This window comes from Scleropages formosus, chromosome 20, assembly GCF_900964775.1.
Source record: "Scleropages formosus chromosome 20, fSclFor1.1, whole genome shotgun sequence".
NCBI classification, from domain to species: Eukaryota; Metazoa; Chordata; class Actinopteri; order Osteoglossiformes; family Osteoglossidae; genus Scleropages; species Scleropages formosus.
The window spans coordinates 13433783-13458553 of NC_041825.1; the positions used below are offsets into that span (position 1 = coordinate 13433783).

At 42.8% G+C, this 24771-nt stretch overlaps 2 protein-coding genes across 12 annotated transcripts; both read left to right on the forward strand.

The window, feature by feature from the left end:
- The first annotated feature begins 577 nt into the window (after positions 1-577).
- On the forward strand, positions 578-5750 carry mettl9 (methyltransferase 9, His-X-His N1-histidine). 2 transcript variants are annotated; one of them, XM_029246917.1, is made up of 6 exons: positions 578-690; positions 853-1011; positions 2939-3129; positions 3330-3539; positions 3768-3952; positions 5390-5750. In XM_029246917.1, exons 2-6 carry the CDS (start codon positions 853-855, stop codon positions 5596-5598), a joined length of 954 nt encoding a protein of 317 aa, XP_029102750.1. In that variant the 5' UTR covers positions 578-690; the 3' UTR covers positions 5599-5750. The 2 variants fall into 2 exon arrangements, with proteins under 2 accessions (XP_029102750.1, XP_018617205.2); XM_018761689.2 differs by lacking the exon at positions 578-690 and having other exon boundaries at positions 784-1011.
- Positions 5751-7025: 1275 nt separating this feature from the next.
- otoa (otoancorin) lies at positions 7026-22989 on the forward strand. Of its 10 annotated transcripts, XM_018761483.2 has the most exons (29): positions 7262-7343; positions 7577-7764; positions 7869-7897; positions 8005-8035; positions 8192-8219; positions 8426-8507; positions 8686-8814; positions 9117-9349; positions 9784-9887; positions 10304-10404; positions 11675-11814; positions 14413-14536; positions 14876-15091; positions 15247-15414; positions 15552-15692; positions 16124-16179; positions 16288-16405; positions 16575-16657; positions 17238-17373; positions 17635-17825; positions 18640-18733; positions 19127-19259; positions 19936-20123; positions 20218-20373; positions 20538-20680; positions 21190-21326; positions 21684-21781; positions 21969-22161; positions 22561-22989. In XM_018761483.2, the coding sequence occupies exons 2-29, from the start codon at positions 7677-7679 to the stop codon at positions 22638-22640; spliced, it is 3420 nt and encodes a 1139-aa protein (XP_018616999.2). In that variant the 5' UTR covers positions 7262-7343; positions 7577-7676; the 3' UTR covers positions 22641-22989. The 10 variants fall into 10 exon arrangements, with proteins under 10 accessions (XP_018617002.1, XP_018616999.2, XP_018617003.2 ...); XM_018761487.2 differs by lacking the exons at positions 8005-8035; positions 8192-8219 and having other exon boundaries at positions 8744-8814; XM_018761493.2 differs by lacking the exons at positions 21969-22161; positions 22561-22989 and having other exon boundaries at positions 21190-21310; positions 21684-21748.
- Positions 22990-24771: the final 1782 nt, after the last annotated feature.

The window sequence follows — 24771 nt, forward strand, 5'->3', positions numbered from 1 at the left end:
ATTGCAAGAATAATCACAACAGTCCCAAATGATCAGCTGCATCCATAGATCTCATTTTCCCCCAAATGAATCAGAACAAAGTTGCTTAAAAGGAAGCAAAAGTGAAAGGTGCACTTTTATGACAATACTTTTTCTGCATTAGAAGTGTCAAGTTGTTCCTTTAAATATACTGTATTTTTAGAAAGACATATAAATTTTAGATCCTTATATTCAGAAATTTTGAAGACCAGAAACTGCATGTTTTAAATCATGTACTTCTCAACCAAACTGAGAAAATGGCTGGAGTTCTACCACCTCACAACCTACTTATGAGGTCGGACAATGCAAGGAAGGATAGAAAGACAAGTAGAACCTGAACATCTCGTTAAAAGGGACAAGCCGTTAATAACAAAACGGACTCATGCATATGCGTTCATTCCCCATAAATTATTAATTTTTCATTATAATTTCGCACCTTAAAATAATACCAATAAAATCTAAACATCACTAAAATTAAAAAAAAAAAAAAAAAAAAAGACTGTTGACACAACGCGTGGAGGGGGGACTCATTTCACTGTGACACGCCGGAAAGCCGGAGTTGTGCGGCGTCCAGACGGGCGTTTGTGAAACGCTCGGTTGAGCTTTACGAAAGCAAGCAAACGTGAATATGCCTCCGAAAGCCCACCGCTCCCACGGGTTTGTTTGTCTTTGGTGAGCTAGTCTGTATATCGTTTTGCAGGCGCTCGCGCGGACGTTTTCAAATTGGACACTCGACTCGTCGGCGCGGTTTGACTGTGTCTCTGTGTGAGACCGCACGGCGCGCGCTCATTCACCGACTCAGCTGACTCGCGCCGCTTTGTTTGTGGTTCACAGATGAGGACGCTCGTGTTCGCGGCGTGGCTCGCGTGCTACCTGTCCGCCCTGCTGATGCTCCGGAGAATGTGGACGGGAAGGTACTTGCGCAGCCCGCTAGCGCGCGCTCTCTTCGCGCACATGGAGAGGGAGGACGGAGCGCTGGAGTATGGCGGGGAGGTAAATTGAATTCGCCGAGCCGCGAACGGTCCTCAGCGACGAAGCGGTCACTCGCTGGGCGCCGCGCTGTTGGGACTGACTGATACGTCCGAGGAGGGAGTCCCCGATTAATTACGGTTGTTTCGCTGATACGTCACCACCAGCACACACCGCGGTGACCTTGTATTCTAACACAGACGCGTAGTTATGATTGTTACTTTTTTCATCAGTACTACAGAGATAATGAAGGAAAAATGCCATTGTACACCGATAACATTAAAAGCACAAAAAGGGATGTGAATAACATGATTTTCTTCTTACAGGGTGGGATATATTAGGCAGCAAGTGAGCAGTCAATTCTTGAATTTCATGTGTTGGAAGCAGGAAAAATAGGCAAGCGTAAGGATCTGAGTGACTTTGACACGGGTCAAATTGTGATGGCTAGACGACTGGGTCAGTGCATCTCCAAAACGGCAGGTCTTGTGGTGGGGTGTTCCCGGTATAGTGGTTAGTCCTTATCAAAAGTGGTCCAAGGAAGAAAATCCGGCGAATCTGCGACGGCGTCACGGGCGCCCAAAGCTTACTGATGCGCGTGGGGAGCGAAGCGAAGGCTAGCCCGTGTCGTCCGATCTCACGGAAGAGCTACTGTACCACAAATTGCTGAAAATTGTAATGCTGGCAATGATAGAAAGGTGTCAGAACACACGGGGCATCACAGCTTGCTGCGTTTGGGGCTGCGTAGCCTCACACCGGTCAGAGTACCCATGCTGACCCCTGTCCACCACCGAAAGCGCCTATGGGCACGTGAGCGTCAGAACCGGACCATGGAGTAATGGAAGAAGGTGGCCTGGTCTGATGAATCACGTTTTCTTTTAGATCGTGTGGACGGCCGGGTGCAAGTGCTTTTTTTTTTTTTTTTTTTACCTGGGGAAGAGATGGAAGCAGGATGCACTATGGGAAGAAGGCAAGCTGGCGGAGGCAGTATGATGCTTTGGCCAATGTTCTGCTGGGGAACCTTGGGCCCTGGCATTCATGTGGATGTTACTTTGACACATAGCACCTACCTAAAGATTGTTGTAGACCACATACAACCCTTCATGGCAACTGTATTCCCTGATGGCAGTGGACTCTTTCAGCAGGGTAATCCATCCTGCCACACTGCAAAAATTGCTAAAATGTTCAAGGTGTTGACTTGGCCTCCAAATTCCTCAGATCTCGATCCGATCGAGCATCTGTGGGATGTGCTGGAAAAACAAGTCTGATTCGTGGAGGCCCCACCTCGCGACTTACAGCTTGGCACAGGACATCTTCAGAGGTCTTGTGGAGTCCATGCCACGATGGGCCGGAGCTGTTGTGGTGGCACGAGGAGGACCTACACAATATTAGGCAGATGGTTTTCAGTTTTGGCTGATCAGTCTAAATATGCAATGCTGAAGCTTGATCTTACAGATCACTCATTGCTACCAGTGCCATCCTTCATCTTGGTTATACATGGCACAAATTTTTACAGTAAATTTAAAATCTTACATTTCCTTTGTTTGTCCCAAGTCCCTTTCAAATTTGACGAAAAAGAATAAAGTAAAAAGGTGAAAAGTACTGGATGTTCTTCACTTTTGTCACATTGAATCACATGTATTTCTTATGGGAGAAATTGTCCCACTATACATTTGTTTGCTGACAGTATTAATAATGCAGTGCAAGGGCTATTGCTACTCGAGCGATGATCATTTCGCCGAAGCCCTAAAGTATCATTTCACCTTGTATACAATTCCAGATTCTACCTCCTGCACATAGTATTTCACACACGAGAAATGTTCCAGACTTGGTTCTTGCTTTCAGTTTTTGTTTCCAGCTGCAGAATCGGTTGGAGACACGGTGAATGGTATGAGTTTGCTGGGATGCCTGCTGACATGGGAAAATGGAGTATTCCGTGTGGTCTTTGCTGCAGTGGTACCGCTGCTGTCCTGACATGCTGGGGGAGGCTGTGCGGCCCCTGTTTATCCAGAACCACCTGGACTCCGACACTCGGGCCTTCCTGAGGCGCAGCGAGGAGAAGTCCGGCTGGCTGTTCACGCAGCTTTACCATTCCTTCTTCTCCACCATCTTTAGCCCAGTTGTCTCCCGCACATCCATCAATGGGTAAGTCTTTCCCTTCCCCATTATTGATTGACCTACTTGTAACAGCTTCTGTTTGCTTGTGTTGTTTCCTTTCTCGGGGTTGGTTTTACTGTACTTCATATTAAACCTCTAAGTGTAGGCCAGTGTGTTTCAAAAAGTGCTTCTCCATCTTCTCAATCTCTGCAATCTGACTACCATCGCTTGTATCTCTCTGTCACCAGGTTCTTGGGCAGGGGCTCCATGTTTGTGTTCTCCAGCAATCAGTTTCGCGGTCTCCTCGGGATCAGCCCGGACTGGCGGGGCGGCAAGCTGTTGGACCTGGGAGCTGGAGATGGCAGAGTCACGGAAGTGATGGGTGCGCATTTCCGGGAGGTCTATGTCACTGAGGTCTCCATTCCAATGCAGTGGCAGCTTCAGAGGAAGAACTACATGTAAGGATGATTGTATGAACTACGGTAGATTAAATGGAGTCTTTTGGTCTGAACCATCTCATAATGTGTTGTATTTTGTACCATAAAAAGTCTGTAATCATTCTGTGTGTAGGATAGTAGCACAGCGTAGCTCTTCCCTCGTTTATAGGAAAACCTCTGTGTCAAACATTTGAGGCATGCTGTAAAATCAGGGAGGCTCCTGACCTGTGGTTCCCACATATGTTTCAGGGTACTGGATATTGACGGGTGGCAGGGGATGGGCTTCCAGTATGACTTGATCAGCTGTTTGAATCTGCTGGACCGCTGCGATCAGCCTCTTGTCCTGCTCAGGGATATCAGGCGCTCCTTGGTGCCTGGGTCAGGCAGGCTCATCCTGGCCGTCGTCCTGCCCTTTCAGCCCTATGTGGAAGTCGGTAAGAGGACCATTGTGTTGGTTTCCCCTACAGGCATTTTCCCTTCTTAATTAATTCTTCTTTGGACATGTCATGTGGTAAAAACAAAGTAAGGCAGTTCTCCGATCTTGTTATGTTGTAGCGCTGTTATTGACTCTGTAATTATAATTATGTACAGGCAGTCCCCGAATTGCGAACAAGTTCCGTCCCCTCAGTCTGTATTTGTCGGATTTTCACATGTCAGAGCAGTTGGGTATGGTGGGTATCTGACGTCAGTTTGTCAGATTTTTGTCTTCGTATATCACGTACCTTTCGATGCATAAAAAAATTAAACACTTTGGATACGCTAAAACATCTTTAATATAACAATCCAGTAATAATACAATGTAATGATAATAGTAATAAATGTAACTACAGTATTTGTAATAGAGAGAAACATAGATAATAATAAATGTTACTACTGTCATGAAGAATGATGAACAGGGGACACGGGAGGCTGGACCCAAGTGCAGGATCGTTTATTAAGAGCCAAAGGACTAGACGTGTTCTCGTGGTCGGAGACGGGCATGTGGTCGTTATCAAAGAGATGTGGAATGGGAAACGATGAGGGACAGGACTTCGAAGAGCAGAGCGAGGAAGCTTGGAAAATGCGCATGCACGGCGGGAATATCTGGAGTGAGATTCCGCAACGGGGAAAAAATGGGTTTTGTAGCCAAGTGCCCACACACACACACACACAGAGAGAGTGTGTGTGCGCGCTTGTGTGCAAAATGTCAAAGAAACTTTAACGTTCGCTTTTCTATTGCTCATTAGTGTTTCACCTTTCACTTTATTATTTACTCTTTAGTTTCAGTTGTGATCATTTCTCTTTTCTTGAATGCATCACCATCACTTACATCACATTTACACTTTGTCATGGTTAGAAGGGTAAAACAAAAAATTTAAAGCCAAATACAGTAACATGAGACACTGTTAACGGGAAAAGAAGGAAGTCTGTCCTACCTCGGGCTCATGCGCCCCGCCCATGAGCTTACAAACCGTTGTGGACGGCAACGTTTTGATGGGCTTCGCAAAGTAGCGAAGTTAGCTAAGTGAAAGTAGTGCCCATTTATTATTACGAACCATTGTGTATATACAGTAACTCAAATTTTTAATATAATAGGCTTAATTATGGAGTTTTCATTTGATTGTTACTTAAGGATCACAAAAAAAAATCTAATTCCGCTCAGTAAGGGGTTGGTTTGTAAGTACAGGTTGTACGTAAGTCAGACTTTTGTAACTCAGGGACTGCCTGTACAGTCCCGAAAGTATAATTTGCATTAATTTAGCAGATGGTGTTCTAAAAAGTGGCATACAATTTAGGACAAAAATTACATTTCACAACAAGTAACATTATAGGAAGGTTATAGTTTTTTTTTTACATAATGCATCTTAAAGAAATAGATTTCTCTTTTTCAGGTGGGAAATGGGAGCGGCCAAAAGAATACTTGAAAATGAGTGGAAAGACATGGGAGGAGCAGGTGACACAGCTGTCCGATGAGGTGTTCAAGGAGGCAGGGTTTGTGGTGGAGGCGGTGACGCGGCTGCCGTACCTTTGCGAAGGAGACTTGTACAAAGATTTCTATGTTCTGGATGATGCTGTGTTTGTGCTGAAGCCGATAGGATGAAGATACTAGCCGCACATACCTCAGGGGTCATATGGTTGGCCAGTAAAGAACCGTACTTGAGTTTGGTGCCTCTAAGAAATCATTTCCTTACAGCAACATGTGTGTGTTTATTTTTAATGTATTTTTAAAATGGATACTGGTTTACTGCAATTCCGGCAATGATTTATTGATTTGACTGAAGACTTTTTTTTTTTTTTTTTTTAGAAGCTCAGGCAGCTTCCAGCTACATATTTTATTAGTTTAGATTTTTACAACTTATTTTCACGGTGACTTAATTTGAACAGGTCTAAAAATGTAGAAATATTTTTTTAATCATACCTGTCTGTTGCATAAACAGATTAAAAGAGATGCATATATATGAACATCGTTACATATTTTTGTAATTATATATTACATATGTAATGTTAGTTATGTATTTTACTGCAGAAAAATATTTATGTGAACACTCATGTTTCTTAATGTGCAATACTGATTATAGGCTGTTTTACTATCCTAAAATGTATTCTGATGTTTGAATTATTTTTACAGGAATGCAGTTTTCCTCCAATTTAACTTTATCCAATAAAGTATTTTTCCCATCTGTTGTTTCTTGTATATTTCTGTTTCTTTTGGACAAGGTTTGGAAAAAGCTTGTTGACAATGACTACAGCTATTAGAAGAGGACTAGTATGTCGCACTTATATTTTAACAAGAAAGCAATTGGGGTTTTTGGACAAAATTCAGGCACATATATATATATGACTCTCACTTTTTCTTTTGTTAAAACACTCAAATTCAAAACGTACATTATTTTATTTACATTTTAATCTGAATTCCGAATGCTAAAGGTTCTTGAATAGCAGACATAAAAGAATTACTTAGAAGTGATTTACATGATCTTAGCACCACTTGTGCTTTCAAGCAGTGTGAGATGTGTGTTGGCGGGTGTGGAACAGCAGTAGACAGTGTCCGGTTTACAAACACGTCGAACGTCCCCATCAGCGCCTGAGAGCAAGTACTAACGTGAAAAAGGGTGTGTGCTTGTTTGTGTGCGTATGACAGAATTAGTCCTGCAAAACCTACCGTGCCATTTACCCTATTGTACCCAAAATCTGTCTTTGTAGAGTGTCATGGTGTTGTCTTTTAATATAGATTTTAAATGAAATTATTGTAAGATAAAAACATGCACTTGGAGGAATGTGGTAGAAACATACCGCAGAGACACACACACACACACACACACACACACACAGAGTTTGTTTTTTCTCATGTTATTTTCTCAGAACCTACCTCATTTTAAAGCTGTAAGTGACACCCGCTTCTTCTCTGGGGTATAATGGAAATGATCGAATTTCACTGGGGAGACCGAGCACTCTGTGCAGCGCAGCGTCAAGTAAAGGTCTTGCATGAATAGACGTGCCCCCCCCCCCGGCCTTTGTGGACACGGAAACATCTAGATGGGAAGAAATCACAAAAGCCCGTACTCTACCGAAGCAACCAAAAATAAAAGGTATTTGTGCCCATTTTCACATTTCATTGAGATAAATTGTGTTATTTCTGGCGGTCTGACTTCTTGGTCGGTCAGAAATGGACGTGCGGGACGGAGTCTTCCTCAGTGTGCGGTAAGCAGGGTGCAGCGTGGGGTTAAATTGCGGGACCACTTGTGAACACGCAGAAATCTGGAGCAGTGGCGGAAACGTGATGCTCAGGAGCAGGGGTCCCAGTGAAAGACCTGACTCCGCAGGGAAACTTGCTCCGCTGGCCTGGTGAGTGGTCCATTTCTCCACTATTCAAACTGCTTTTCCCAGCACTCTACATCGACGTCATCAATTTTTTTATTTTCATTTTACATTTGTAAAATACAGACTAAAAGTTGTGGGTGCAGCATGCCACTTTGCTTGAATGCCTTGCAGAAATGTTCATTTTTTTTACTCTGTCTCTCTCTCTCCCCCTGTATATATGTGTGTGTGTGTATATATCCCTATATACATATATATAGGGATATACAGTATATACACATACATATAGACACACACAGTCAGCTTTGGTTTGTAAAAGGCTCTTTAACCCTACATGTAAGCTGGAGCTGATGGTTTACGATGGCAGAGAGATTGCTGGTTTTGCTGGTGCTGCTTCTGCCCAGTCTCGGGCCGGCCTTGGATCGGCAAGGAACATTTCCGCAACCTGGTGAGAAATAACATTTAATAACATTTTATCTGCCCTTTAAATGCTACAGAACATTCTTACGTCAAAATATTTTCACCCTTTTTCACATTTCTTTTTTCCTGAAGAATTGCCTCAGTTAGTGAAAAAAGCTCTGGTAAGTAAATGTCTTGCCATGCGTGTATGAAGTGGGTACGTTTTTTTTTTAAATTTATAAATAAAAGTTCAAACAGCTTCTAAAATTGTTCTATGCGTCTGTTTCAGGATGAATTCTTGGCCGGCAAATACCTTCATGGTAGTCTTTTTAAACATACTTAAACATAGCAACAGTTCAAATATGTTTACATGAATACACACACACACACACATATATATATATATATATATATATATATATATATATATATATACACATAATTAATGAAAATGTATTTTTATGTTTATTTACCAGCTCTTGTTGATGCCTTCCTGTTTGCAAGGTGAGGTTAATCCCTGTCTGAAGGTTTCATCCATTAGTGTCACAGTGCAACAGAAGGCCGTTCCTTTGGCAGTAGCGTGGTGTGTTGTATTGGTTGTGCTCTCAGTGTCTGCTTTGTCGCGGTGCGCCGTGTAGTGTGTTAGCGTTGTACTACAACATAAGAGGACTTCGTTCACGACCTCCGAGAATCGTGTTCCACCCCCACAGCACCCAGCAGCCCTGGAACCCCATGGATGGCCTGATGTACCTACTGCAGAAGAACGCCTCCTTCAGCATAGACAGGATCACAGTAAGCCCATCCTCAGTCGAGACACACGAATAGCATTGTCTTAACAGTCCCCGTCAGTCCTCACCTGGTAAGACAAGCCAGCAGGTCAATTGGTTCTCCACCTTTGAGAAAATTATTCCAAGTACAGCAGCAATGGACTGCTTAAACAGCAAAGTTTCATTGTTGTGTTGCCCTCCAGGGCATACTAAGCGATTATCAGAACTCCCTGATGGAAGATCCCCAACTTCTTGTCTCAGAGTTGAGTTCCCTCGACATTGTGCAGTTCACCACCGTGCTGCGCTTGCTCTTCGGCGGCAGGAAGGAGCAGGTAACCCTCACTGGATTGTTCTTCTCATCTCGTCGTGCACACGAATGAGAGATCGCTCCTCTGCTTTAGGTTTGGCGAACTCCCAATGGAAAAATAAACTAAAGTGAGTGCCAATGTAGCAGAGCAACTCTCATCACTGCATCATCCTTAATTGATTTTCATTGTTGGATTGTTGACCAGTTTACCATTTATATAGCTTCAGTTTTTCAGTTTAAGTCCTTTGCTCAAGAGTACTACAACCATGACCTCCGAGAACTCAAGCTTCCAATATCATCTCAGCTTTGTTTTCTGTCTCGGTCCAGATAATGATGTTAGAGGTGAACTTTAGCGCACTGAGGATGTCCCTGGAGCACAGTCCCGGAGGCAATCGTTCCCTCTTTGCAGTGGCCAGGGAGAAGTGTTTGTCCATGCTCAAAGAGGGACACTGCGTAGACTTGATGGGCCTCTTGCTCAGCCTATCCAGTGGGGAATTTGTTCAAGAAGATTTCATCGCTGACATTCCCACAGACCTGTCTGACAACACCTTCAGAAACCTGTGAGTGATGGTGAAGCATCTAGTTTAGATATGCCATTTAAACATTTTTAATTTCAGCAGTTTTATTCTCTTGTGTGGCTTATAAACATATGAAAACATTATGCCTTATACATTTAAACAAAGAAAAGATGAATGAGAAAACAGTTTTTGAAAACAAAGGTTTGGGGGGTACGGTGGCGCGGTGGCGCAGCGGGCTTGGCCGGGTCCTGCTCTCCGGTGGGTCTGGGGTTCAAGTCCCGCTTGGGGTGCCTTGTGATGGATGGGCGTCCTGTCCTGGGTGTGTCCCCTCCAGCCTTGCGCCCTGTTTTGCTGGGTTAGGCTCTGGTTTGCCGTGACCCTACTTGTTTGGGACAAGTGTGTGTGTTGGTATTTGACAAGAATGTACATAAGAGTTTCAAAAATGTGCTGTTGTCCTTTCCCTCAATTCTGCACAGGACTGCTGTGTTTAAAGACCTTTATGACATGTTCTCAGTGACTGCGCAAAAAGCCATATACAAGTGGATCATAACAGGGCTTCAGAAGACATCCAAATCCAGTCGTAATATGCTTTGTCCTCTTTTCCGTGCTTCGCATTTTAGTACATGAAGCTTTTTATCTTGTCAGTATTCAAAAAGAGGTTCAGAGTGTTAAATTATTACTTCATATTCTAGCACATTAGCACAACCACATAAAATGACCTGTCATTATAGTTAAAAATCATCAAACTGTTAGAAAATGCACACTTCTATAAGACTTTTATGATGCTTGTGTAATTACGGAATTCTGACTACTAAGTATTTTGTAACTGGAGAAATAAAATGAAAAACAAAATGAACAGACAAGGTGTAAAAAGCTATCAGTTGCACTTTCGAATGCATTATCTGGCTCCATATGAAATGGGACTAATATAACTAGTAAAAAGAAACATCACTGACAAAATTCCCACGTTCGTGTTTTGAATGTGCTCTTTCCTAGGTAGCCTTGCTTCCTGGATGACAGCAGAAAATCTATGGTTTCTGGGCAGGTACATGGTTCACCTGACTGTGCAGACCGTTCAAAGGATCAGCCTCAGTGAGGTGAGTGGATTGCCAGACTTGTGTGGAACAGTCAGGTGTGAGCTGAGGTACACTCAAATGTGAGGAATTTACATGCCAGTGAAGGCACTTCTATGTAGTTCACATTCATTTACTTAGCAGACGCTTTTCTCCAAAGCGACTTCCAATGAACTCTATGTAGTGTTATGAGCCCACGCACCTTATTCACCGTGGTGACTTACACTGCTAGATACACTGCTTACAGTGGGTCACTCATCCGTACATCTGTAGAACACACTCTGGGGAACCTGAACAGCATGTCTTTAGACTGTGGGAGGAAACCAGAGCACCCAGAGGAAACCCACACAGATAAAGGGAGAACATGCAAACTCCACACAGACTGAGTGTGGATCGAACCCATGTCCTCTTGCACCATCCAGGTGCTCTGAGAGAGCAGCGCTACTCGCTGTTCCACCGTGCCGCCCCTAATCTAATCAATGCTTCATGCCATCTTTGACATTTTCTCTAGATTACCCTGTTTTTCTGCGCAAAATAGTAGAATTTACTCATTCACATTCCATCACCACCTGTCCTTGTTAGGGTTGAGGCAGTCAGGAGCCTGTCTCAGAAATACTCGGTGTGAAGCTCAGGGGGGTTATACCCTTGATGGGACACCAGGCCATTGCAGGGTAGCCAGACACATATACATGTAGATACACACACACACACACACACACACACACACACACACACACACACACACACACACACACGCATGACACAGTGAACAGTTTAGTGTCACCAGTCCACCGAACTGTATGTCTTTGGACTGTGCGGGAAAAAAGAGCACCTGGAGAAACCCACACAGACACAGGGAGAACTCGTGCGCAAACTCCGCACAGGTTGAGCTGGATTTGAACTTTCACCCAAGCAGCCCAGGTGATGTGAGGCAGCAGTACTACCTGCACCATAACTCTGCGTGTTGCCTTGTACATGTTAGAGTGAGTAAGACTTTGTGTGGCAGGTAGGTACCTGAGTCAGTCGGCTCTTGGCGACAAGTCAGAGCGGGAAATGGAACAGAAGCAATTTACCGTTGCCTTCTTCTGTGCATCTCTTTGGACTCTCAGAGCAGACCCACACAGAGACGGCGAGAATATGCAAACTTCACACAAACCCAGATGTGAAACCATAGCCAAGGAGCTGTGAGGCACTAGAGCTACCTGCTGAGCCAACGTGCCGCTTGAGGTTTTCTATAATATTGTCCATGTGAATTTCACGCAGTCTAAATGCCCAGCTGCATTATGTCTTTCAGATGCGGATTTTCATTCACTATGACAACGCCACCAAGCAGCTGGACTGTGTGTATGATATCAGACCAGGCGTCGGCAGGGCTTTCCTCCACAGAGTTAACGCCTCTGGATTTGACATGGCCAACGTGTCCATTGCCTACAGGTGTGATGTGCCAAGATACACCTTCATGTCAGAGCGCTCTGTGAAATACATACTGAGATTTGATATGACCTTCTTTAATAATGGTACATGTACCTAAGAAAACTACCAGACATTTCGGAAAAGATTAACTAACAGTCATCCCAAATTATGAGAATTCCACTTTGTAAGTTTAATTTAATACCACCAACTTTGACTTACAAGGCGTTTCTTCACATCTGCAAGAACCAAATTAGGATTTCGCCTCCTTCTCAGCGACTGAGTGGTGTGAGACATCTACATTTAGTCACTTGGCAGCTGTTTTTCTCCAAAGCCACATGCAGTGATTATTACGTAATATTTAGATAACACCTTCATCCAGGGTGACTTCGTGTTGGATACACCGCACTGAACTCCCACGCTCTCATAAGTCACTTACGTATCTGTACTGCAGAGCAACGTAACTCAAACATACAGACATTCACGCAATCACAGGCATTTATTACCACCAGTTCAACATTCCTCACTGCATAAAGTGGAAGGTAACAAACTAGGTTTACTTAAGAATCACGTCTGCAGCCACGTCTCTCTTTCTCCTAATACAATACATAAATTGTATTTTCACTGAGATGTACGTTGCTTTGGAGAAAAGCTTCTGCTAAATGAATAAATGCAAATATCTTTGGACTGGGGGATTAATCCGGAGCACTCACAAAACACCTCCGCTTTGTCAGGTATATAGTGAATAATACCTGTGAAAGAGATGATGAGGCTCAGGTGGCCAGCAGACACTCGAGAAGACAGAAGCCCTACACATAAAACACACACACACATTTTCTGAACTGCTTATCCCATTTGGGGTTGCGGGGAGCCAGAGCGTAACCCAGGGCGTAAGGGGACACACCCAGGACGGGATGCCAGTCTGTTGCAAGGCACCCCAAGCAGGGCTCGAACCCCAGACCCACTGGAGAGCAGGACCCGGCCCAACCCACTGCACCACTGCACCCCCCTACACATAACATTACAAACATATAGAGTATTCAGAACACAACACAGACACATACAGAATGGATTATATGGAAGATCACTGCACACACACCAAGACCTACACCTGCTTAACACACTGGTGACCATTGTATTCTAACACATTATATGCGTAGTTCCCATTAAAAATACGTGGTTGCCATGACTCCCCTGATTTATCCTCTGCGTGACAGTGAGAAAGGACTTGCCCTGGACTGAGAGGTGGAGAAGGGCTACGGTTGTCATTCATGCTCTCCCTGACGTCCTGCAAAAGTGTACTTTAGTCCCATGATTGAACCACTACGTTTGTCATTATTATTACAAAATAGGAAAATTGCCTTATTATATGTAATTATGGATAATATTAACTATTGAGGTAACTGTCCATTTTAATGGGAGTGCGGTGGCGCGGTGGGTTGGCCCACAGTCCTGCTCTCCGGTGGGTCTGGGGTTCGAGTCCCGCTTGGGGTGCCTTGCGATGGACTGGCGTCCCGTCCTGGGTGTGTCCCCTCCGGCCTTATGCCCTGTGTTGCCGGGTTAGGCTCCAGTTCCCTGCGATCCTGTATGGGGCAAGCGGTTATGAAAATGTGTGTGTGTGTGTGTGTGTGTGTGTGTGTGTGTGTGTGGCTGCTATTTTAGCCTAAACAAGTGTCAATTTTGATGATCAGGAAAGCACAAAAATGTTTACTAATGAAAATAATAGTAAGTATGTCTGACTTGAGAATTCCTTTAACTAAGGGTTTTTGAAGAATACAGTACCTTTCTAATGTTGAGGGAGACTCAATTGGAACTACACACACACACACACACACACACAGATTGCCTGAAACCACTTGTCCCAAGTGGGGTCACGGCAAACCGGAGCCTACCCGGCAACACGGGGCGTAAGGCTGGAGGGGGAGGGGACACACCCAGGACGGGACGCCAGTCCGCCGCAAGGCACCCCAAGTGGGACTCGAACCCCAGACCCGCCAGAGAGCAGGACCCGGCCAAGCCCGCTGCACCACTGCACCCCCCTGAATTGGAGCTATTACGGTAAAATTTTGAAAGTGCTAAAATATCTAGGAATCGCTGGGTATAAGGCTAGGGGTATAACCCTGGATAGCCACACACACAAAAGGTGGAGACCCATGCAGACACAAATAGAACATGCAGACTACGCAGACTAGCCTCAAGTCGAACCTATGCCCGAACAGCCCAGGTGGAGTGAGGTGGTGGCGCTCCCTTCCGTTCTACCGTGCCACCTTCATGTCAGACCACTTCAGTTTATTTCTATTTAGGAAGGTGACGCAGTGCAGGTCACACACAGACATTTCTTTGTGTTATGTTTCTACACTCTACCAGTGCACAGTATTTTCACTTTCTGTATGTAAATACGCAGCTCTGGAAATTGATTCATCCCTATTGCTGTCATGCTGAAGAGACCGTTCATCTTTTTTGACTGCAGATAAACAGTAGTTATCTACTTTGTCATTTGGTATGTTGTTGACAAACTGTGCCCAGAAAGTTCTAGAATCTATGGTACCAGTTGTTCTTACCAGTTAAGCTCACCTGTTGGCCTGTCCTTTCCTGTGTGTTTGTGTTCTTGTTCCTGTGAAGGCTGGGACTGCTGGTATGCTTCTATGACAATGTTCATTTGCTGGATTCCAGTGATGCCCGCATCTTGTTACACCAGCTAATTAAATGCAACCAATTGCGGGGGAGCCTCATAGAGGTCCAGAAGGTGAGGACCACCAGGATGTGAGTTTTGGGTTGCTGAAGTGTCAGGGCCTTCTGAAGGGATGGGGAAATATATCCATCCATCCATCCATCCATCCCTCCATCCATCCATAAAATTTCAGTAACTACTTATCCAGTCCAAGGTTGGAATCTTCTGGAACCTATTATGAAAAGCACTGGCTGTAAGGTGGGATACACCCTGAATGGGATACGGGCTCTCACATTGCCCTCCAGCTTCGTCTGCACCAAGAAATACATAAATACATCCCTTTTTACAAACCACAAATTTAAGCAAACCTTCTGCCATTGTATTTACATTCTGTTACTCTGCAATACTGCTCAGCTAAAGTCACAGCTGCTGGCCATCGTGATCCGGAATCAGACCCTGAATGAATTGCTGGGCTCTGTATCTGATGCCGTGGTAGGCCTCACCACAAGCCAGCTGGAATCACTTTCAGCTTCAGCAGTGCGGAGCTCCATGGCTGTCTTGCAGCAGGTGTCTGGCTGGACACGGAGCCAGACTATGATCCTCGTGCACAAGTACCTGGGTGCCAACAAGGTGAATATGAAAACAAATGTTCTCCACAAATCCTTTATCCATGACTAAGTGTCATTTTCTACAACACTGTTAGAAACAAAATTGTGAGAGGTTTATTTTGTCGATTTATTTGCATCAGATAATGCAGTCTTACATGTCATTGTGTTTGAGCACAGGTTTTGACCTCCAGGAATATCAGTGAACTTGGGTCTCTTATTTCTGGCGTGGATGCAAAGCTCTTCTATACTGTCAGCACTGGAGAACTAGCACAAGCAATGGAGGGTACACTTCTTCAGCATGCTACACATCTCAACCCCACGCAACAACATGCTCTTCTCAGTCAGGTATGAGCATGGTGCCCATTAAGTATTGAACAATACACTTCAGTACATTGACCCTACAAATTTGAAATGGTTTCCTTTAAATGAAAGAACAGCGTTCCAGTACTGTATGAATTTTTCTCATGTCTGGGTTCTGGCAGATTCTGAGAGCGGCAGAAGTAGAGGTGGTGCTGAAGAAGATTCCAGGGATGCTCTTTGACCAAGTTCCTCTCTCCGCCTTGCTTCACCTACCTGGTCTGGAGATGGATGTCATAGAAGATAAGCAGCTCACAAGCAGTCAGGTACCTTTTTTGGGTGGTTCTACACAATTACACAGATTTTATAAATTTGTTCCATCACTGCTCATACGTTAGTCGGTTAGTTTCAATGATTGACGTACAAGGGTAGCTGGTACTGTAGTGGTTAGAGTTGCTGCATTCGCAAGTTCGATCCCCATCTCAGCTGGTAGTATAGTGGTTAGAGGTGCTGCTGAAGCAGTCTTTTCCAAAGTACCGAATGACAAAGTACAAAAAAATCAACTGCAGTGAAAAAGACAAACTGTCTTCTTCTCAGTATGACAGCAATAGGAATGAATCGATTTTCAAAGCAGGAAAAGTACTGACAGAAAGTGAAAATGTTGTGGACTCGTATACTACACTAAGGCTGCCTGTCAAACAGCAGGCAGTACAATATTACTGACAATGTACAGTTGCCGCTGTCGTCTTTCGTTCAGGCTTTCTTCCTGTATGACTTTCTCTCAAGGACAACTCCAGCTGCTGACTTGATAAGGTAAGACTCAGGGCAAGCATGTGTTGATCTTTGGAACTTCGTTTGGTCAGCTGGGTAGAGATGCATCCTTTACCGTGTTACCTGTCTGCCTGTTTACCTTTCTGGTAGAACCGGGCAACTTTTGAAAGGCATCACCTGCGACAGGATTCGAAGGATGGATGATGATTCTCTTGTTGATAATTTCCCCATCTTTGAAAAGAACTTCAGTCTCCTTTCTCCTTTCCAGGTATTTAGCAGAGAAATTGTTTGTTGAAGAATTTATTTTCTGGCTATTCACATCAGTTGTTACATTGCTAGACATTTTTGACAAGCCATGACATGATAACTCTTCTCAGGACAACGAGATAGACATAAATGTACTTTATAGTGTACTGAAGGTTCATCTGTTATGTCAGCTGAACTGCCTGGCCTGGAGATATTTGGAAGTGTTGGAGATGATCAACTTACCGATCCCACCAATTCTGCTGCCAGCGCTTCCGTGAGTGGGCCGTGCATCATTGGTAGACTTTATGAACTGGGTGCTGTGCTAAACTGTTATTTGAAAATCATATCTCTTGGGAAAAGTTAGAGCAGTATGTCGGTACATAGACTAAAAAATAGTTTAAATCAGAATGAACAGATTCCACGTATGTGATACAAATGATATCCACAGGGAACAACTGTGGTACGAGCTTAATCCTAGAATCCCATGCTAACATCTTATCAAGGAGACTGCTTAGTTTCACTGAAATTTATTTCATTTACGACCTAATGCGTATCATATGACCATATTGTGTGTCATTCTATGAATAAAAAGATAAATTTTATAGAGTGAAACAGACTAAAGATGTAAAAAAACTGATTCTGAAATACACCTCTTCTTGACTTTTTAACTATCCGGTGAAAAACAGGATTAATTTCAATGTTACCTTTAATGTCAGATATTTTCATTATCGTGAACAAGTACAAACAAAAATTAGCTTAAGTATATAAAGCCAACAAAAATATAGAAAAGCAAAATTTTCTGCATTGTGCTACGGTGCAGCTATGTATATTTGATCCATCCATTCCATCCACAGGACAGAGTTTGTGAAAAATATGTCAGCAACCACCTGTAAGGGGTTCTTGGTGGCTCTGGGTCGCATGGACCTCCACTTGCTGACGCTATATACTGAAAAAAGAGAAGCAATTATTAGAAAGGTGTTGCAGTGTCTGGTAAGTTGTTTTGCACTTGTTACTGTTACTTGTTTTTTTTTTTTTTTTGTTATGGGAGCTTGCTTTGTCAGTTTTCGTGCCTGTATGGCATTCACTTTCTGAGCATTTCATTATAGGGTTTTGCATGTTATCAACAACAGTATTTTTATGTCAAGGCACAAAAACAGTGGCACTAACTTATAAAACCTAAACTGTTGTGAAACTCACACTTTTCTCATGCTACTAAGTAAGACGTTGTATCTCCTGGCGTTGCTGCTCCAGAGCAATGGGATTCGTGATGAGTACGACGTAGACGCCCTTGGTAAGTTGCTGTGCCACTTGCCTCCTACTGCTCTGCGTGATCAGCTCACCCTGGCTGCTCTACCCGCTGCTCTGCGGCAGCTTCAAGCATGTGTCCACCTCACTGCTGACCAGAGGGCTCAAGTCAGAAGAAAACTGGTACAGCTACATGGGTAGGAGCAAACAGGGTACCTGATGCACACCACTAAAGAGTGGATTTTTCTATACATTTACAACTTCATTATTAGAACACATAAATACGTAGATACCAGGGGCCGAACGAGTGGTGTGGAGCCCCAGGACATGTACATTTATTTCTGAGAGAGGGGCATAGTATAGCAGAATGTATACCATTTACAGATGAATTACCTCAGTGAGTTTCTGGATATAGAGCAAACGAAGAGGAAATTGGTCAAATTCAGTAGGAGGCAATCCACCAGGTGTGTTTTTTAGGAATTTCATCACTCCCTTGTTATATTATCTTCTGCATGTATTTGTGAACTCTTGGCACTGTACATTTCCAGTGTAGCATGTTAGGTTTTGTCTATGGATGGCATGGTGGCACAGCGAGTAGCGCTGCTGTCTCAAAGTGCCTGGGTGGTATGAGAGGATGTGAGTTTGTTCCCCACTTAGTCTGTGTGGAGTTTGCATGTTCTCCCTGTGTCTGCATGGGTTTCCTCCAGGTACTCTTGTTTCCCCCCCACAGTCTAAAGACATGCTGTTCAGGTTCCCCATAGTGTATGAGTGACAGAGAGAGTGTGTGTGTTCCACTGATGTATGGATGAGTAACCCAGTGTAAGTAGTGTAACTAGCAGTGTAAGTCACCACGGTGAATGAAGTGTGTGGGCTCATAACACTACATAGAGTTCATTGGAAGTCGCTTTGAAGAAAAGTACCTGTTCACTAAATGTAAATGTCTAGGTTTTGGCTGATGTCAAATTTCATGTCCGATCATTGATTTCTCATTCGTTTTTTGGAAATATAAAGACCAGTTAGGGAGTGGAGTGCCGAACTGATCCAGGACTTGGGCTCACTTGTCACGCTGTTGTCAAGAGAGGAAGTCCTTGTCTTGGCCAACAAGGTGTGATAACACTACAACTTTGAGACTCGTACATGTGTTTGTCAAGGGTGATAAAAAATAACAAAGGTGGCACAAAACCAGATAAGTTGAACACTCTCTTCTTGTACTAAGTTTCGCAACACTACATTCTATTGTTACCCTTTTAATTGTGTAAAAATTTGACAAAAGCTAATTAATATTGATAATATGGGAATTTTCATTTAAATTAAAGTTCTGTCATATTATTTTGTCCATCTTTAGATCTGTTATTTATTACATGTTAAATATGATTGTGTCTCTGACCCCAGCATCGGTCATGATTAGGTTACCATATGCAATTATACAGCAACTGAAGAGAATGTGATGTTATTTTAAAAATAAGTATTGTGTCTATACCGCTATTTCCTTTCTAAGTACCCAGAGGAGGTTTTTCCTTTGGCTACGAAGGATGGGCCAACCCCTATACCAGAAGATTTCCTACTTGCCATTTTTGAAGTTGTGCGTGGTACCCTGGATAAAGATTTGCCCAGTCTTTCCTCTGAGGCTGGTGAGAAATTGCCATGTTGAATAGATAGTGAAAAGTAATGGATCTCATCTTCTTAAGACACTTCATATTTTTCTCCAGCTAAAACATAAAGCTGCACTTTATCTAAAGTGAAATTTGAAAAACTGTCAGGGAGTTCAGGTTCTGTATATTGCATAACAGTAATGTAATACCTTGTCAGGTATAGGGGGACCAAAAAACATTTGCAATTTGGAGGACACATGAGACTTGGGTGAACATTTGTGTGAAATTTGCCCCACATTGCCTGACAGTGTCCCCTTGCTACGCCTACAGCATACACCCATTTTGGCTTTTAACAGCATGACACATGAGAAAATAAAAACATGTTGTTCATCTACTAAAATCATTAATAGTTGAATAAAAGACATGCATTGTGTTGTTTGTAGGAAAAATCTCTAAGTTATGATGGTGAAAAGGCAGCTTGATTGAGCCTGTACACCTGCTAAAATATTTCTTGTGCTCTCTTATTGTACTTATTACAAATGCAGTCTTGGTTGTACAAACAAACAATCTTAAAAATAAGCATTCTCAAACTATATAGCACACCTGTGAAGCAGATTCCAGAGCGGATCCATCATATGTGTCTGGAGTTCTTGGATATGTTTCATTATTATTCATTCACATCACTAAAGCAGTGTGTTGAATGTTGAATCCACAGACTGTTTCTTGGTTGAATCCCCCTCTGCTGATGACATCCGGAAGCTGTCTGAAGCCAATGTCTACTGGTTTGCCAAAGAGCTGCAGTGCATTAGCACTGATACCTTCTCTGAAACTGTGGAACTGCTGGGCTCAGTGAAGGGTTTCAACCTAACCCAACTCAAGGCCCTTAAATCTCGTGGGGAACAGGTTAGGTCATGAGTTAAACATAACAAAATATTTACATTTTCCACTCCAGGAAAACTGAACTGCTTACAAGAGTCTTGATTATACTCTATATCAGGTATGGGGTCCTTTGTCTACATGGAAGAGCTATCATGTGGTTTCCCTGGGTTCCATTGCTCTGGCTTTAACTGAGAAGGACATTAAAGAGCTGGACCTCAGCTCCATTGACACTATGACTGCGCTCAGTCAACAGACCAGATGGACACTCCAACAGGTCAGTCACTGCACACTTGCTGATGTATTACACATGTATCCAGGAAGCAGATTCTTCACTAACAAAGAAATAATTAGAAACACTTTCAGCAGCCTGGACCTTGATATATCCTTTCGTCAGTTTCCTGAGTAGCTCAGTTTCTTCTCCTTTCCTTCACACACCAGATGAGCAGTCTGCTGTATCACTTCTTGGAGTCTTCCAATCTTACTTTGGGCGAGTTGCAGGCATCAGACTTAGCAGGGCTGGGTGTCCTTTTGTGTGGAGCACAGCCCAGCCACGTACACCTAATCAGCCCTGAGGCTTATGGGTAAGGGTAATATATGTTCTAAGAAAATTAGTGTATTTTAATATTTTAAAACCAGCGTATGCATTTTACGCACAGCTTTTGTGATAATGAGTATCCGTTACTTAGCAGATGTAAGGCAACTGTCAATGTTACTTTTGGGCAAGGAGCTACTTGCTATTATTTATTCATTTGTACAACAGGGCATTTTTCCTGCAGCAGTTCAGGGTAAGTGCCTTGTACAACAGTAATACAGCGGGCAGAAGATTTGAACCAAGGGCCTTCAACTTGCAAAAGAACTGCTCTAACCATTATGCGCTTAGTCCTTGCTGTTCAAACTGATTAATGACTAATGCCTGCTGTATAAATGACAAAAGTGCACTGTATATTGGTATGATAAGATATGATATTCCAGGGTTAGGAAAAGAAGTTGTCCTTGGTGTTGCACCTCAACAGATCAATCAAAGGGGAGATTTAGTGCTATGTGCTACAGTGGCATGTTTACACCTTTGCCCACAATCCTGTGCCCCCAGAACAACGGCTGCACAGATTGGCACTCTTCCCTGTCCCCTTCCAGTCCTACAGCAGCTGAAAGGCACAGCTGAAAAGGTGTTTGGTAAAGTGGGGACCTGGAACAGCTTTGTGCTTCAGGAGGTGGGCATTGTAGCAGGTGGGGGACATTTCAAGTATCAGAATGTGTCAGTGTATGTATGATATATGACTCTTTGAACATGTTACGTACTTACTGACTTAGGACTGACGTTTCACTAGGTGTGTCCCTGAGTAAACTTGGTTAATTGCCCATGTCAACTTCCAAGCTAAACAACTAATGCACAAAGCCAGATACGATTTCCGGTCAACAATTTCTGAATTTCCTTGACCGCTTAACTTTTATGTTGTTTTTTTATGTATTGTGCATATTTGAAAGGGAGGGCTCTGGCTTTTATCCAGTTTTAATTTAAGCCTAGTCCCCAAGCTGCTATAATATACATTGCATCAATATTCTGGAACTGTTTTTTTTGGACAGCTGGCATGAGCTTTGAAGAGATAAAGGAAATGAGCTTAGATTTAATGCCCTATCTACAGCCCCAGGCCATTGCTGCCATTCCTCCTGAGAGCTTCAGGGTGAGTAAAGCTGATCATTTTATTACCTACTAGAACAAAATTCAATTAATTTTACAACAGGAAACTTTCTTTTCACATTGTTCTTCTACAATGCAATTTTATTTTTATAATTTAAGCTCATGAAAGCTCATATAAAAGTAGAGAAAGAAAAAGGTTGTTTTAGTATAGTCGATGTTTGCATTGACAGCGGTTCTCTAAAGAGCGCCTACAGAGCTTGGGCCCAGGCAGTGCCCTGGCAGTGACATCGGCACAATCTGCCCAACTGAGTGACGAACAGCTGCAGGCCCTCCAGGTAGCCAGAGATGGCCTGAGAGAAAGTCTGTCTAGCCACATCCACCCTGCCGCCTCATCCAGCCAAGGGTCTGGTACCGTCAGCTCTGGTATTTACCCTTCCTTTTCTTTCACACATTTTTTTCAGGGGCGTTAGTTGTGCTGAAATATACAGTGTCTCAAACAACTTTGTACACAATTTAACAAAAGACATTTCGGGTCACTTTCAGCATGAAACCAAAATGTAATGCACTTTACACATTATGACGTTCAGTCAAAAGACGGCAGCAATCAGGTGAACACTAATTACTTCATATTTCTTTATGGCATTTTGAGAGGGTGAAATAAAACAAAGTGCGTATTTGACTGTTTTTCGTTTCTTACAGACCCTTTTAATAGTGTAATTGCAGGACTTATATGCAGTACTTTATATTTGACTGCTATGTCTTGAAGACTTTTCTAGCTCACACATGACATCCCATAATTTATCTGATTTTTTTTATATGCAGGTTTCCATCTACACCTCTTCAGCGGGTGGTGGGTTTGTATTCTGTGTTCCACTGTTCCTGGAAAGTGGCAGCATTTGTGATGCCAAGGAGCTCTGCATGTATCGCCTGCCAACATGCCTGCAATTTTTTTGAGAATCTTAGTGCCAGCCCAGCCTTTTCCCTCTGTGGTCAGATGTAATAGCTCTGTACAGTTTAAAAAATACAGTTATGGTAATAAAATACTTAGCATTTATAGCCATGAGGGAGTAAATAGAAACCTTACAGCAACAGAAATACCTTGTCTTCAAACACTGGTGAAATCCAATAGGTCAGTTTCATGTTAAAAATAGGAAATTGCTAAAAGATTGCCCCTGTTTGTCTTGTCAAGCCAACTCGATCACTGCAGTTGTTACAACAATGAAAAATAAAACCTACTGGCCAGTGTGTTTAAAATATAAGGAATTAATGAGATATATTGTTGCATGAAACATTTTATTCTCAAAATTTTTAGGATTTATAAAAAAAATTAGATTACTGCAAATTATTATCTGATCAGAGAGTCAGGCTTATGAAAAATCTGCACAAAATTACTTGATGGTTATGTTCCTGTTTCAATATAGCTTTTTAACCCAGACAGACAGGTTGTGTACACACTTCACTCAACATGTATTTATGAAAATGGAAATAACACTCCTTACCTAGTGATTTTTCTATGTTTATCCCTAGTACCTTGCAGTAACTGGATGCTTTATCACTACATTTATTTATTTTTTTACTAATCATCAAGTGTTGTTTTTCTCCATTCCCTGACTGCATTTTGGATGGCCTTTTACACTAAGTCTAAGGAGTCTACAGATGAAGCAGAAAAAGTGAAACAGACTTTGGCAGCAAGAAATCCTTTTCTTGCCAAAGTGTGAAAGATAGAGTATATGACACATAAGAAACAATAAAGGTGCTCAAAGGAAACAGGCCTTTCATAATGCACAATGTGCATACTTCTTCTGACTCCACCAAACGAAATGTATTTGTTCACAGGCACTTGACTTCGCACAAGGGAAAAACAAGCCCTGTGCTGATCGTTACAAAATATTTTTCATCTTAAGTAATAATAAAGGGCAACTGGTTAACGTTATACAGCAATTGATTATGGATAAAGAACTCGAACTGTACTTGGAAAGCTAAAATCTAAAGTAGAAGATGACGTGTTCAAACTGATACGTTAAGGAATTCGGTCTTTCTCCGTATCCCGAATGTCTGTTCCCAAGGAATCCTGGGAAATTGAGTTCAGCTGCTCACTGCCTCGTCACAGGGCGGCTTGTTAAAGGCACAGGGCACTTAAAAGCAAATGGAAGTTCTAAGTAGTGGGTAGTATAAGGCACCTGGAGGTTATAGATGTAGCGTAGCTAAAGACACAGGACAGTTAAGATCAGAGGCGCGGGGTAGTTAGAGGTACAAGGTAGATAAAGACAAGGAAAGGCAGTTACAGACACACACAGGTACCTGCTTACCTGAGGAGTGGTTAGGTAAAGATGCAGGCAGGAGCTCCTGGAAAAGGAATGTCGAGAGTTCTAGAGTTTCAAGATAAAACATGATTCAAATACGAAACACCTATTCTCTGTTCATGTGTAGTGTTTAATAAAACACTTTTATGGTTGTTAAAATGTCATTATTGTTAAGAGACACCCTGTTTCAGTTATTTTTGCAGTACTACCACCACATGGATGGAGCCAGATGCCTTCTGGAATCTTCTTCTCGTTGGAGCTCATCTGTGGAATGTGTTTGCAGATGCAAGTACTAAAACACACACACACACACACACACACACACACACATTTAAAACACTAATTGATTATCTGAGCCAATAAAACAAGTTCACTTCATATTACTTCGTATCTTACAGCGAAGGGTTGCCAAACGGTATAAATGTAAATACCTTAAGCCTACAGAACTAAAGGAGCAAACCTGATATTTTACTTTTTCTTAAGGTCAAATGAGATTTGTATGCATACTCGTCTCTAGAACTTCATATCAGGTTACAGCTCAGAGCCTAGACTCATAACTAAAGCAAAAACAGTCTTTACATCGGCTATTCACTGTTTATTTCCAGTACGTTTCACTCTAAAGAACTGCCGTTTAATCCTGTTCATTCGTTGTAAATTACAGCTCTCGCTGAGATCCCGAGCGGTCTATCCAGTTCATATTGGCGGGCGGGGGGGCCATTCCCGCTGGCCC

What these genes read in the sequence shown, in the direction of transcription:
- mettl9 (XM_029246917.1), top strand. Translation starts at nt 853, where the DNA reads ATGAGGACGCTCGTGTTCGCGGCGTGGCTCGCGTGCTACCTGTCCGCC. An exon ending in CGCTGGAGTATGGCGGGGAG is followed by an intron (nt 1,012 to 2,938) that starts GTAAATTGAATT and finishes TCTTTGCTGCAG; the next exon opens with TGGTACCGCTGCTGTCCTGA. An exon ending in TCAGCCCTATGTGGAAGTCG is followed by an intron (nt 3,953 to 5,389) that starts GTAAGAGGACCA and finishes TCTCTTTTTCAG; the next exon opens with GTGGGAAATGGGAGCGGCCA.
- otoa (XM_018761483.2), top strand. Translation starts at nt 7,677, where the DNA reads ATGGCAGAGAGATTGCTGGTTTTGCTGGTGCTGCTTCTGCCCAGTCTC. An exon ending in AGGAACATTTCCGCAACCTG is followed by an intron (nt 7,765 to 7,868) that starts GTGAGAAATAAC and finishes TTTTTCCTGAAG; the next exon opens with AATTGCCTCAGTTAGTGAAA. An exon ending in AACATGCTCTTCTCAGTCAG is followed by an intron (nt 15,415 to 15,551) that starts GTATGAGCATGG and finishes GGGTTCTGGCAG; the next exon opens with ATTCTGAGAGCGGCAGAAGT.